Source organism: Eurypyga helias, unplaced genomic scaffold (assembly GCF_000690775.1).
Source record: "Eurypyga helias isolate BGI_N326 unplaced genomic scaffold, ASM69077v1 scaffold13958, whole genome shotgun sequence".
NCBI classification, from domain to species: domain Eukaryota; kingdom Metazoa; phylum Chordata; class Aves; order Eurypygiformes; family Eurypygidae; genus Eurypyga; species Eurypyga helias.
In genome coordinates this window covers 12,743-27,851 of record NW_010268970.1, presented here as the reverse complement: position 1 = coordinate 27,851, position 15,109 = coordinate 12,743, and the positions used below count along the sequence as shown (strand labels likewise).

The 15,109-nt window shown below is 52.8% G+C and overlaps 1 protein-coding gene across 1 annotated transcript; it reads right to left on the bottom strand.

Annotated features, from left to right (window-relative positions):
• Nucleotides 1–1,384: 1,384 nt before the first annotated feature.
• On the bottom strand, nt 1,385–3,487 carry C1QTNF2 (C1q and tumor necrosis factor related protein 2). Its single transcript, XM_010157933.1, has 2 exons — nt 3,247–3,487; nt 1,385–1,998 (listed from the first exon to the last, which is right to left on the bottom strand). Exons 1-2 carry the CDS (start codon nt 3,485–3,487, stop codon nt 1,385–1,387), a joined length of 855 nt encoding a protein of 284 aa, XP_010156235.1.
• Nucleotides 3,488–15,109: the final 11,622 nt, after the last annotated feature.

The following is a 15,109-nucleotide window of genomic DNA, read 5'->3' as shown; positions in this document are numbered from 1 at the left end:
ATGCCTAAATACGAGAATGAGAGGCACTGGAAGATCATGAGAGTTTTCACCGAGTGACAGAGGCGATGAGGAGTATGACTGGAAACCAAGAAGATGCATCTGGTGGCGAGGAGGAGACTCCTTCCCTCTGGCTACTGCGACAGAGACCTCGGCTACAGGAGTGTCGGGCACCCCGGGGCTGGGACGCCAGACTGAGTGGCTTTATAGCAGAACTCTCTGCTCTGGGAAAAGCAAACCATTTTGGAGCACATCCCTGGATTAGCTGACATCGGGGAGGGGAAATCAATGCTTAGGTCAGCTTAGCATAATCAAAAAGCTCAGCTGAGGAAAAGTCCAGCTTTTGACTTTGTGTGTTTCTCTCTTCTCTCTACAGTGTAGAAGCAAAGCATTGATTTTGGAGCGTCTGTAACAGCTGACACACAACATGACAAAAGCAAAGCAGCAGTAAGATAGGGTCTAGCTGTAGCATCAAGCCCTGGAGGCAGCTCTCAGCAGCGCCACAAGTACCTCCTTCCACCAAAAGCTGGCAGGGATGGAGGAAGGGGACTATTAACAAATCTGTTCCTGGAGTGAAGGTTCGTGCTGGCTTTGGCAGTTGAGCCTTATCTGTAACGTGCATCCTCCACCGTGGCTCAGGGGCCCACAGAGTCCAGTTTAGCCCCTGGTCACAGCTTACCAGTGCTTGTCTGAAACCAGATGCAGGACTCCAGCACTGGTATGTCGAGGCTGAAATCTGAGAAACACTGCTGGGGCTCAGCATGACAGCTTGTGTTTTAGGAAGAATCTTACCTCTAACCTGAAAAATGAGATCTCTCTCATTTCCTGGGTAGACCAGATGCCGTTGCTCATTAGGACTGTGTTGATGAGGCTGAGAGCTGCTCTTCCTTTTAAAACTTTAGTTGATAACTTCCTGGCTCTTCAGTAGCTGGTAAAGTGTAACTGTATTCACAAGGATTATTGCTGTTATAGGGTGTAGGGCAGGAGGCATGGTGGTACAGTCTCCAGCATCAGTGGCACTTGAGCTCAGCTTTCAGGAATTGGGGGTTGGTTTCGATGCTTTGTAATAATAAGATAATAATCAAGATGTTCTGCACCAGTATGTGAGTTACGTGCCCACGCTGTGTTGGAATCATCATGGAAAACATAACGGGTGGCTTTGAGATTCAGAGATTCGTGAGGCAGTTTAAAGGAGAGTCCTACTCGTCCTGGTACCCTGCAGACTAGTTGATGCTACCCAGTAAATATCTAAATAGCCAACACAGGCTGTTACTGCCAAAAATGTGGAATCATATGATAATCCCACATGTGTCCATGTCCAGGATACACTTTGCTGGACTGAGGTCTCATGAATTTCCCATTTTTTCCCAGAGGCTAGTTTCTCATCCTAGATTTCATTGAGATAATCTTGGTCAGGATATATCAGGAAGCCAGTAAATAAGCTGTCTGTCCAGTAGGGGTCATAAAAGAGCCCATTCTGTTCTGAGTAAAAGATCTGCAGCCATACCTCATCGTCCTGCTTCAGAGAAAGGATGGTCGATCCAGAGGCAACGTCATGGTTCCCAGTGTTGGCATCGAAAGTCTTGATGCGGTACTGCCCGTTGTGGACCAAGCCAATGGCCAGATGTTTGTTGGCCAAAGTGATATCATAAGTGAAGTAGTAAATACCTGGGATGCTGCATATAAATTTCCCACTGGAAGCATTGTAATGTCCTCCCTCATTCATCAGGATCCTGTCAAATTTGATGGGCAGCCTTTCCCTTGGGTAGCTCTTCGAGACTGCCACAGAGAAGGCAGATTTGGCTTTGTTGGCATTACAGGTGCAGGGCCCTGGCATCCCGATCTCGCCCTTGCTCCCTTTGGGCCCTTTCTTTCCCGGTGCCCCGTTTTTTCCAGGATTACCCTTTAAACCCTTGGGCCCTCGTGGGCCTGCCTTGCCAACAGCTCCGGCTTTCCCCTTTGGTCCTGGTTTGCCCGGGTTTCCCGTTCTGCCTTGCGGACCTAGAAGACAAATAACCTTGCACATTTGTCAGTGAAAGAGGTGATATGGCAAGTAGAAAGGGATTGTATCGATACAGCAGCGCATCTTCCTTTAGGAGGAAAACCTGGCTGGTGAGAATCCCAGTGAAATGCCGCCTGGGGCTGGGGCATTGGTCCATTTTAAGGACCAAAGGCTGGTTCAATTCCTTGGCTCACTTATGAAAAAGTAGTAGTTCCTTATAAAGCTGGTCAAGAAGAAGCTTTAGATGTTTGGGGCTTTCAGGAGTGGGACAGGTTTGTGAAGCTTTCGGAACCTGGCTGGAAGCAGGTGGATTACTTTTGATCTCCCACCTCTTTTTCTTTTTACATTTAACGTGAAACTGTTGTTTAAAACAAACCAACCACCCAAAAAAGTCTGTGTGTAGTAAAAGCCCCGCCTCGCTGGGGGATGAAGCAGTCATGAACCTGAAGAGACCTGGGGCAGGGACTGCCATGAGATGGGAAGCCAGTTGGGCTGTCACAGTAATGCTGGAACAGCAGATCAGTGCTGGCTGTGGGATTTCTGATCCAGGACAGAGTCATGGGGCTTTGTACCCTGTCTCGTGACCTGCTGTAGCAAGATGAGATTTCAAAGCAGCTGTGGGTTTAAACCTGTTCTCCAGAGTCCCTGTTTGGGGGTGGGAGCAGAGAATAAGATGCAGCTCTGGATGGATCAGGAGTGCACTCTGGCGTGGCACCGGGCAGTCCCGGTGTTCTCACCACCGCTGGTGCTGATGCCATGCGGCGGCAAGGCTGGATCTCAGGGAGAGCCCCCACCTCGGGGTTAAAGAAGGGTGGTTGGTTGCTTTGATTTAGACTGAGCATGGCCAGAGCAGAGCCTGTCACCCAGCTAGAGCGCTCCGGGGAGCAAGTCCTCCGTTTTTTCACCTGCCTTGCCTTGAGACCAGGAGTCAGAGACCACGGCTTCATCCTGTCTGGAGAGCACGTATCAGAACAGGGAAAATCTCACTTCATAGCAAAATGAAGCCAGTAGGAATTGTATACAGCATTCTTAAGATACTGGCAAAATAACGTGAGTGTGAACCCGCCTGGCAGGAGCTGAGAAGTGGTAGATGTTGGAGGGGGGAGAGTGGAAACTTCTAGGAGAGCTTCCCATGAGGTAGTGTCTGTACTGGGACTCAGATCTGGGGTGACAGGTTGCTGTTAACTGGGCTGTTGCACTATTCTTTTTACATTCATCCCTGGTGTTAAGAAGCGCTTTTCTCTTACCTTCATCGCCATGCTCGCCTTTATCCCCGTCCTTGCCATCCTTGCCATCTTTGCCCGGGAAGCCCATCCTGCCCACTGTCCCCGGAGCCCCAGGTGCACCTGGGGGGCCAGGTGGCCCGGGGGGTCCCGGCAGGCTGCAGGCCAGCTGAGGACCCTCCTGCAGCGTTCCCTTGGCAAAGCCCCCGAGGATGTGGTTCGCCACGCAGGGCACGGTCCAGAGGAGGAGGACAGCAGAGATCATGGTGCAGCCTGTGAAAAGGAGATGGGGCTGTGGCCCTTATGTGTGGGTATGGGGGTGTCCCCCCACCAGGATGGTCTGTGGTAGAGACTTGCATGAAAATGGGAGATAATTTGGCTTTTTTTTGTCAGGGTGATGGAACTGTCTTGGTGTGACTTGAATTCAGGGATTTGGCTCATGGAGTTTTTTAGGTCTGACCGGTATTGTTTTCAAACTTTCTCTTCTCTACGTCCATAAACGTGGCCATCCCTCATTTTGTTTATTTTTTCCTGGGCCTCCTTTCCCCCAAAACACAAGTAGCGATGGCAGAGGGGTGCAGAAGGCAAGCTGCTCGGGCTAGCGGAGGGGAGGAAGGAGAGAGGGTTTGGTACTTCCCCAGCACACCCTGCCCTGCACTTGGTCACTGGGTTTCTTACCAAGCACGAGACCCACGGTGTGATGCAGGGCTGAATTTAGAAGGTGGGCTTGTGGAAGCTTTGGGCCGAGGCCGTCCTCGCTGCGTTTTGCCTGAGAGTACGCACTGAGTCTCTGAGCTAGCTGAGAACATCCCATTCCTCACCGCAGCCCAGCGCCGCACAACCTGCAGCCTGGATGCCCGCCAACTCTGGGGCTCGGTGTCGGGGTGCAGCCGCTCCTGCAGCCGCCATCAGCCCCGTGCAGCCTCTGCCGGGGGTTTGCCAACCTCCGCAGTGCTGAGCTGCCTCTCTGGTCAATGGTGCTAACATTCACCTTGGAAAGAGGTACCTGTTGAAACCCCGGCTGCTGTTTGTCTCCTGGCTCTGTAAAGTGAGCCGTGGCTTTAGGTATAGCAAACACCACGGGCTGTTTTGGAGCACCCTGGGCTCTGCTTTCACTGGGGGCAGGAGGCTGAGCCTCCTGGGCTTGTCTCACTCCACTCCTGGATGGGGAGGTTGTGATAGAAATATTTTCTGGAATAAAGCTATTCCCATGAACCTGCTAATGATACAGAGCAGTTATTATACAGTAAAATATTCTTTCGGATGTCTGCGCATGGAGCTGTTTGCAGAGATCTACGTTCCATGTGCAACTCCTGAGTAACTCCACTGCATCTTGAAACAGCTCAGATGCATCAGCAGCTTAGAGAAGAAGCTCAAAATCAGGTTGATTAATGAGATCTCATCTTCATGCATTCTCCAGCCACGACTCTGGGTATTAGGAGCATTTAAAATAGAATTTGGGTTCTGCACATGGCTACTGATATAGTAAAAACGAGAATCTCCCTTACAGTATCAGGTTCTGAGTACCCAAGGGTAAAGGTGCTCCTGCCATCCCCTCCCCAGAACGGAAGGCCTCCCGGTGCTCAGGCTGAGGACCTTTTCCTCTCTTGGGTCTGCCGGTGTGGGAGGTTATGGCCACGGCCAGCAGCTCCCCTGCAGGGCCGGTGGTCCCTGGGGGGCACTGCCTGGGTCTGAGGGGAGAGGCTGAGGGAGTTGGCCTCTTTTCCAGTTGTAGGAACATGGAGAAAACCTGGTGCGGGGATGAAAGGCATCCCGTGGCCAAATTTCTGTCTTTCAGTTTCTCTAGCTGGAGTAGACCTTGGAGAAATGAGACACGAAGCCTAAAGCTGCCCCACACAAACCTGTGGCTGGTTCACTCTTTGCTTGGTAGCTCTTTGATTAGGAGAGGTCAAGCTAAAGCCAAAGGATTTAGTGTTGGGTTTGGGTTTTTTTCCTAAGGAATTAATCATGTATCACTGATACAACCACTACCTCTGGGCCAAGAGGTGCACACTCTGATGGAAAAGACTGATATGCAATGTAGTTTTTTCCCATATTACAGCTTCCTCTGATGTTAGGGGTTAAATATTTTACAAGAATCATGCATTTGTGAGGGCTTTCTTATCACATCCCAAAGTTCTTCTAACAAAATACAGAATATAAGCGAGGATTGAAAAGCAAGCAAACTGCCTTTCACATATTTCTTCAAGCTTTGGTGCTGAGGGAAATTCGTAGTTCAACACAGATGCAGAAGATGAGCTGGGATGTCCCAGACCTTTCAGTCTGTCAGTGACCTTTTGGTCAGGCAAGGTCCTGCTTTGCATTGAGTCCAATACTGGGAGGCTTTAGCATCTCCCCAGTTGTGTTGTGTTTAACTCCTGCACTGGAAATAAGATGCTTAAAGTATTGTATAAATTTCATGTTGGTCTTAGCGCTCTCATCCTGGTATTGGCTCCTGAAGGGGGTGGAAATGCACATTACATGCTCCAAATCCAGAGAGCAATATGCTACGTATTAATGCTGAGTGGGAGCCCCACAGTCCTGCGATATGTATAATTAAGAACAGGCAGAGGAGTGGGAAATGCAAAACAGACCTCCGGCCTGGATTCAACTACCAAGCCATTTTGTTCTTCAGCTCTCTTCTGCTTTTCTTGTATCTCAGTTTATTTGCTGCTGGTGAAAAGTGTCGGTTTCATGGCCTTGTGAGACAGAAATCACCAACCAGTATTAATGTGGACAGTTCAGTAGAGGCTTCTCAGTTCACGGAAAGGGAAAGAAAATGTTAAAATGCATGCAGAGTGGGGAGATCCTAAGGAAAGCTGCATCCCTTCTTCCCAGTAACTACCTCAAATGGGGCAGAGGAGAAGTGAAAAGCTTCTGGAGGTGGATAACACTAATAGGTTGTGGCAAGGAAAAATGCCATTGTGGAGCATAACCTGGAAGAAAGCTGAGACCGCTTCATGTAGAGAAGAACCAGGCAAGTGTGGGAGCACAGGGCAGGAGGGCAGCTCCTTCTCTCAGTGTCTTACTGTCAGTACTTCTGTCACCTTCCGACAACCCAGCTAGTTGGCCTGATGGAATAAAAAGTGGCAAACAAAATACCCCGAGGCTGGGAGGTTAGTGGTACTGGTACTTGGATGGACGGGGAATAGTCGACTACCTGGAGCTGCGCTCCGGTGCAGCTCTCGAGCCCGTGTTAATTAACGGCTCCACAAGAACATTTCATCCCACATAACAGCAGTGCGTGTGGGATGCAAAGCACAGCCACATTCACAGGATCTATAAATAACCTCTTAAAGAAAGCTCTTTGAAAGAAAACAAACCTCATGCTGTTCCACCTTAAAAGGAAAATTGCTCCTCGATGTAGAACATACGATGAGCTCCAAAAAGCAAATGAGAAACAGAGCAACATCTTTCCTCTCTGCAGTAGAGGCGGCAGGCCTGGCACTGGAGGCTATGCAGCATGGTTTCAGCTGAGGTCTTACTTTTCTAATGACATGTTAATTTATGTCTTTGTTAATAGGGTTTTGGAGACTCTCTGGCCACAACCAATGCCTGATCAAGTGAGTTATCAGGTGCGTGGGTGCTGAGCTTGGGCCAGAGCAGAGGTGCACCAGCCCTTCACGTGTGGAGTGCCTGTCCCTCGGTGACAGCGTGTTGGTGAAGGGCACGATCTTGTGCACGCAGAATGCTTTTCTTCCCAACACTTGAAAATATGCCATTGAATCGCTCTGAAATTATGTCTTCTGAAATACTTAGCAGCAATGGTGCTTTCTAGGTTGCTCAGTCAAAGAAGACCAAGCCCTTGGGCTCAGGATGGTGCTACTCATGGTGGGCACCTGATGAACAAAGGCAGCCCAGAGTTGGTTTGAGGTAGAGGGTCTTAGAGTAAAGACCCTTGGAGGTCCCAGATGTGAGGTAGGCTGTGGCTGACCATAGCTGGGTCAAACTTCCACCCAGAAAGAGAGAAGGGAGGCTCCCAAATGTGCTGCAAATGTCTGGGCCCTGAGGTGGAAGGATGAGGCAGACAGGTGGAGTGACATGTGTCTGTCAGCTGGGTTTGGGAGACAGTGGTTCCCTGTGTCCTTCAGCTGAATCAATGGAAATTACTGCTGCAGGCTGAGATCAGTGCAGTCTGTAAGTGTGCTGTGCATCCCCACTGAGCTCAATAATTTTGGGGAGTACTTCTGAGGAAGCAAACCAGGAAGGGGATGAATTTAGAAAATGTTCTCTGCTGAATCTTAGAGCTGGAACACACCTGTATAGAAAATACCTCAGGGCAAATAAAGCAATAAAACCAGAGCGTCTCTGATATGCCAGTGTGGTACATGCAGAGCTGAGCAGTTACTGGCTTCTCTCTTCCTAACGTGCCATGTGTTTAGGGCCTTCGCTACAGTGATGTAATAAAATGTATTCAATAAGATGTTCTTACGCTGCCCCATGGCCTTTACGTGACAACCCCTTTCAGGTTTAGGATGTTTTGTGGTCATTGCTCATTGCTTCGGTGGGTCCTTCTCTCCCCGCTGGAGCTCAGCCCCTTGGCCGGGGCTCCGGGTGCCCTGGCTCTCCCTGCCCCCTGGCTCTCCCTTCCCGCAGGAGCCAGGGAGGGGAGGCTGGGGCTTCGCTTTCCTCGGGATCAAGACATGCTGAAGCGGGTGGGCTGCCCGACCCCCCAGCTGCCCTAAACAGCCTGTCTTTGAGTGGGATGCTCCATGCTGAAACCTGAGCATACCATGAGCCTCTGTAGCACATGGAGCATCTGTGCAGGGGGGCTGCAAGCCCACGCTCTCTAAGAGCTTTTCTATGCACACTCCTTGTCGCTGGAGCTATAGCACATCACTCCATCACCTCAGAGCCTCCATCCCTAGCTGTGTCCTCACTGGGCTCCTTGCAGCTCCCCCCATCTGGACCTGCAGCTCCTATTTCTGCTGGCTGCTGCAGCGTGGGATGGGCTTGCTGCTGCTGCAGGGGCCTCGCAGGCAGCAGCGTGGGGGGACACATCTCTTGCTGTGCCTCCCCTGTAGCTTTGGCTGCCACAACATCCCTGCTCCACGTGGCTCCCGCAAGCCTCATCCCAGCCCTGCTGCGGGTGAGCTTCCCGAGCCACTTCACACTTGAGAAGCCAGACCAATTCCATAGATCTGTATGTATTAAAAAGGTGTTTCTGTAAGAAGAGATTCTGCTTGTAACGGTGAGCCCCTGGTGCGAAGGGTCAGTTGTACTTGCTGGTGCTTACAGGGCAGCTGGGCTGAAATCCTGTCATAGGGAAAATCCGGAGGGTTTGCCAGACGTGGGGCGGTTTGGTGGCACATGCAGTGCTCAGGTGGAGGTTTGTGGCCAGGAAAGCTGCCCTGTGCCTTGCGGTGGTGACGTGTGCCTGCCCACGGGGAGGAAAAGCGCAGTGGGGGGAGAGAAGAGGGGAGAGTCTGGGAGGGAATTGCTGCAGGGAGGGAGGGAGGAGAAGGCTGGTGAGATAGACGGAGAGGGCACCCAGCAACGAGCGAACACTTTCTACTCTGTTTCCCTTCAATACTTGAGGCTTTCTTAAACAAAACAACATCTTCCTGCTTCACAACTTCCCAGCATACCTCACAGCATCTTAATTAGTCTTCAAAACAATCATTATCCCCGTGACCCTAATTCTCAGGTCTGGTGGTTGCCCTGCGGCATGCCTGGTTGCCCCTGGGCGCGAGGCTGATTTAGACAACGTGAGGTGTGCCGCTGGTGATGGCAGCTGGGATGGATGCGTTTCATTCCTGACACCAGCCAGTGGAGTAGTTACCCCAGATGTGACGGACCCGTTATCTGCTATTGCACAAAGCCGTGTCAGAGGCAGGAAAGCACAGTGATGCATCTCCGCTGGCTGAACCTGTGTGGCTGGCTCAGCTTTCGGCAGCAGGGATGCCTGTGGCAAAGCTTTCCTAGCCCCGAGGTAAAGCCCTGTTAGAGAAGCTGCTGATCCGTACCGGAGCGAAGGGAGAGGCTGTGGTTTCTGCTGAGAGAAGTGGGTGCTCCCAGCAGAAGGATGAGGAATGTTTCCTTCCTGGAGTATTTAACTGGCGACTGCTGCCGGTATGAATTCCTAGGGGCAGGCGTTGGAAACCTGAGTGCTCAGTGATTTAGACCTTATTTGGTCAGTTTTCAAAGTTAAGGTTAAGAGGAGGGAGGAGAAAAAAAAAAAAAAGGAAAAATGAATCTACTCACCAGGATTAATCTCTTCAGTGGGAGCTTGACAGGCGCTGGAAACCTATGCCATGTTAAGCAGATGTTTTGCCGCCGATGGCTGTCACGCGCAGAGCCCGAGCCCCGTCCCGCGGCAGCGACCTGAGGGGCGCGCAGTGTCGACTCCTCCGGCCTTTCTTTTTTATTAACGTTTTCCTCCTCCTTGCGCAGATTGCTAGCGTCCCCGCAGCAGCTCCAGGTTTTGGCTCAACGTTGCCAAAGGCATATTTTTATTATTGTGTAATGGGTCTGCGCCTCTTCCTCCGTCACGTGGCACGGGAAGAAATCTTTGCGCACATATGGCTGGAAAGCTCTTGGTGCTTGGGGAGCTATTCCCTTTCTCTCTCCCTTGCAGTCCCGTATGGAAGGCTCAGGAGTTACCTGGGTCGTTTCTGACCGATTCTGCGTTTCTGTGCTGTAGCTGCTGCCCGCGTGAGCAGAATTTGTAAGGGGATGGGTAACACAGATTGAACCAGGGAACAACTTTGACACTTGATCCTGGAGCATTAGCAAAGGAAGGAAATCTTGTCCTAAGGCTGGAAACTCACTTCTAAAACAATTCAGACATGCAGGCAATGGCAGATCTCTCCAGCCCTGAAGTAAAGGACGTCGTTGTGAAGCAGCAGCTTTGCCAGTGTGAATTTTGAGGAGATTGCACACACCTCTCAGTGCTGCTTCAGGTGGATACGTGAGAGAAAACACAGCAACTTTGTCTTTGGGAAGGGTGGGGATTTTGTTTTAAGCTTGCAGAGTAATTACAAGCCCCTAGCAATTGCTTGAGGTGAGGCAGTAACCCTGGAAGCGGTGGCTGAAGCCGGAGTTGGGCGGTCACGGGATGAACAGCTCGCTGTGCCAACACCGGTGTGTGGAGTCATGGGAAAACCTTGTCCCTTCTCTTTCTCTGCTGCAGCAAGTCATGGTGTCACAACTCTGAGCAGTGCTGATACCAGCCTGGGAAACCCTGGACTTGCAAATGCCTTCCAACTCTCAAAATATCTGACCAAGGGCAGCGTTCCCTGATGGTCCCCCAGGAGTCGCAGAGGGCACGAGACAAAGGGGCACTGTAGAGTTCCCTGACCTCGCTCCTCCCTTCCCTCCCTCCCGCTTTGCAGGATGCTCTGTGATGCTGCCGGGCTCGGTATGAACCAGATTCACGTTTTTAAGGGAGCAGCGAGGAGTGTCGGAATAGGAGCGGGAGCTGCGAGGCGACTGGAACACAGAGCCCAGCAGAACGACTGGGTCACAGACCCTGTCCCCGTGTGCCTGGGCTGGCAGTGTGGGAGGTTACGGGGGACAGGTCGCCCTACCGGGAGGGCAGGGGGGATGGCCATGGGCTGTTGTTGCCCGCACAGGGTGGGTCACTGGTGATCCTGGTTGCTGCCTGTGGGTCCTGCTAGTGGGTGCACGATTCCTGCTCTTTCCCGGCCGGGATCCTCTGTGGAGCCTGGGACAGGCATGTGCTTGCCGGCACGGCTCCAGATCCTACGCTGCTGCTGTCCAGCCAGGAAATGCTTTCTGTTTGGTGCAGATGATCAGCTGATTGGGAGTATTCTGGAAGTATTATTCCTTATTCCGCCAGAATTCAACCCTGTCAGAGCTGTTCTGGAGTTGTTTTTAAGCTTTTCCTTGCATTTACTGTTGGAACGCGGTGGGAATGGATATAACATAGCCATGAAGGACGTATGCAGTTTGCTGTGTGAGCTGTAATCAGTTCAGCTGCTCCAGGAGGGGTGGGAGCGTTTGGCTGAGGAAGCACTGTGCTGGTTTTGTGCTGTGCTGATGGTCCCACAGAGCTCATTCAGAGGAGCCTGGCCCCCAGCTCCCTGACACCCTGCGACGTTCCTTGCCATTGAACCATCTCCAGAACCACCACCACCCCAAACCCACGCAGTCATCACCTTAGATTTCCCTGAGGTGGGGGCTGTTTCAGCAAAGCTTCCACATGGCTGCAGAGTTCTGGCGTGCCCGTGGGGAGCTGCCCCTGGCCCCACTGCCCCCTGGCATTGGGGTGAGCGCAGGGGGAGACACCTCCAGATCCGGGCTCTGAGAGCCGCTTGCCCCTGGGGCAGCTCTGGTGATCGGTCAGATATGAATGCTCACTTTTTGCCCGTTTCCATAAGGGTTGTAGGAATGCAGATCTCGGAGAGCCTCTCCCACCCGTCTGTGGAGCTGGAGTCAGCCAAAGGCTCGAGGCGCCGTGTGTGCACAGGTCCTGCCTCACGCTTTTATGAAGCCGGATGAAAACTTCCCACGGGCTTTGCCAGGGTGCCAGTCGGATTGGCCTGGGAAACCACAGACTCTTAACAGTGTTGAGAAGAAAAAGCCCTTAAGCTTATCCCAAACCTGCCCCACGGCAGCTGTGCTGGGGCACCGGGGCTTTGGGGTAGGTGCGGAATGGGGCAGGGATGAGCCGATGCAGTCCTGCTGGGGAGGTCGAGGTGTGACTGGGGAAGCCGCCGTTACCAGTGGCTGGAAAAGTGCCCAGCAGAAAAGGACCTGGGGGTGTTGGTTGACAGGCAGCTGAAAATGAGTCAGCAGCATGCCCAGGTGGCCAGCGGCATCCTGGCCGGCAGCGGGACCAGTGTGGTCAGCAGGACTAGGGAAGGGATCATCCTCCTGTACTTGGGAAGCTGCACCCTGAACACTGTGTTCAGTTTTGGGCACCTCACTGCAAGATGTTGATGGGCTGCAGCATGTCCAAAGAAGGGAACGGAGCTGGGGAAGGGGCTGGAGCACAATTCCTGCGAGGAGCAGCTGTGGGAGCTGGGGCTGTTCAGCCCAGAGGAGGCTCAGGGATACCTTATTGCTCTCTACAACTTCCTGAAAGGAGGGTGCAGAGGGGCAGGATTGGTCTCTTCTCCCAAGTGACAAGTGATGGGACAGGAGGGAATGGTCTCAAGTTGCACCAGGGGAGGTTTAGGCTGGATATTAGGGAAAACTCCTTCACAGAAAGGGCTGTCAGGGATTGGAACCGGCTGCTCCGGGCAGCGGTGGAGTCACCATCCCTGGAGGGATTTAAAGCCACGTAGCTGTGGTGCTCAGGGACATGGTTTAGTGCTGGAGTTGGCAGTGCTGGGTTAGCACAACACTGCCAAGGTCGGACATGACAACTCTATGACTTTGTGCCTGAATCCACGGCATGCTGAAGGCAGCCAGAGCCTGACCTAGTTCGGCAGCGCTGGGAGGCGCCTGCCAGGCAGATGGAAAATATGTCTGTGCTGCAGCGTGGAGCTGAGCTCACCCGGGCCCCAGACAGCTCTGCTGGAGAGCATGTTTGGCAGCACATGTTGTTAAATAAATGAACTGCCTGCTCACAGGGAAGCACCGCTCCGGAGACTCGGTTCCCGTTGTTTCAGGTAGGCATTGAAGGGAGCGTTCCCAGAGACGTAACCAGACGTTCCAGTGACGTGTCCTGCCCGTGCTGCGTTTTAGCCAAAGCCTCCTGCCGCCACGAACGTGGCTTCACCGCCGACGTTGGGGACGGTGGCTCGTTGCTGCGGCGTGGGGGGCTGGCTCGGGCTGACACATTGGGGAGTGCATGGCTGGTGCGGGCAGGGAAAGGTGCATCGTCCAGCACCCACAGGGAGAGGTGCCATCGCAGTTCCACCACCTCCGTGCACCAGCCCTGAAGGTGGGCGATGGCTGGCTCCTGCCCTGGGGTGGCAGGATGGGACTGCAGCAGCGGGGAAGGGTTTTCCCTCGTTCGCCGAGTGCTGACGCATTTTACAGTTAAGGACACCAACCTTGCAGTGACGACTTTGCCACCAAACAGAACGACAGCAAATACCAAAATAGCTGCAGTTCACCCCGAGGCCGGAGGCAGCCTCAACCGCAGCCTTCCCATCGCAGCGGGCAACGGCAACGAGTGTACCCTTCTTCAAAGACGCGTGTTGGTGCTTTGGGGTTTTTTAGAGACACTAATGGGAGGGAAAACGCATTTTTTCTACCCCACAGGCCTCCTGGCTTAGTGTGGACTGGTGATTTGAATAATTTTTATTGCCCTGCCTAAAAGGCGTTTGGAACTCTGTAAGCAGCCTTCAGAGAGTGATTGTCCCTCTCCAAAAGCCCCCATAAAAATGAGTCAAAGCTCTGTTCAGACTTAAAGGATGCCCTCGAGACCATTAGCTCTGCTTTGGAACTGCAGCCCTCACCCATTAAGATAAAAATAAATAGAGCTTATTTTAGGAAGGAGGAAGTGGGAACCAGCCCAAGCACCAGTGAGCCACTGCAAGCGCAGCACGGAAGGTGTGTCAAAGCCGGGTTTTTTTCTTCCGACTCAAGCACCTCCTAATTCAATGTGACATTCAGCGATCTTTCTGACTTGCCGCAGCTGGCTCCTGCCTCGGTATCTAGTAACACAGATGACTAAGAAAAGACTCTTCTGAAAATGCCCCGTGTTTTCCAAAATACAAAGAAGCTCCAGCCCCGCGTCTGGAGTCTGTAGCATCATCATCAGCAATCCCACTATCTGGGGACCGGGGCAGCGTTTGCCCAAGCCAGGAAAGCTGGTGACAAACGTCGCTTACCCGTCGTGGGACAGTGCCTGGATCCTTCAGGGCAAAGCCACAGCCCCTGGGGACGAGCGAGTTACTGCCATTGCGTGCGAACACCGAAAGTCTGCGCAGATGCAGCAGCTGCAGACACAATCCCCTCCTGCTGCTGCTTTCCAAGCAGAGAATTTTGCATTACAGCTGGCTTTTCCCTTCTCAGAGAATTATTTGCTAAAAACAGTCTTTCAGCTATTCCTAAAACACTGAGAAAGTATATCAGCAGAATGTGCTGACGTCAGCCCCTGCAGCCCCGCACTTGGCTTCTGTGCACGCCCAGGCACCGAGTAAAGCCAGAGGCCCGCTGAAGGCAGCTTGTCCCCAGCTTGGGTCCCACGCAGCCCGGCGAGATGCCGTAACCCGCTCCGTGCGGAACCAGGAGCAGCGCCAACGCGGCGTCCAGCGGGTGGCTCCAGCCTCAGGCCTCGCGCTCCGGCACCCGCTTCCCCCACGTGCCGTCGGCACCACGTGCTAGCGGCTTGTGAACGGAGCAGCGACGGGTTTCAGATTCTGCTGTGAGGGGGTGTTGGAGCCACATTCGTGGTCCTTGGCTTTGTATTAAAAATCAGGAACAAGTGCGTGCGCAGGCGCGGTAAGGAATCCGAGGAAGGGGCCCGCTCTTCAGAGGTGTGGCGGGAGACAGAGCGATGGGCCGAGGCCTGTGCTTAGATCCAAGTGAGTGGCAGGGTGGAGGCTGTTTCTAGAATCCTTTGGAATTACTGGACTTACTTTTAAGACTTAGCTTAGTCTAAGTGTAGCTTAGAAATGTTGGGGTTCCCTGAGCTGCCCACTGAGGTCTGACATACATTCTGCAGAAGCACAGATCGTCGCTATCTACCGCCCCAGTGGGTTCCTGGGTGGGTCACCTGGGAGACGTGGACAGATTTGTTTCACGTAGAACAAGTAGTTTAAGTCAGGGCGGCATTGCTCCGTGTTTGTTTCATCCTGCAAAAGAAACGCAGGGGAGCGCTGACGGAACGTCGGCCCGAGCAGAGCAGCTGGCGTTGCAGCCAGAAGCGGTACGGGACACCGCAGCTCCTGGGTGGCATGAGCAAGCACAGAAAATCCTGTCTCTCCCTCACAGCTGAACTCCAGGTCATCCCCAACTGCTAGCATTC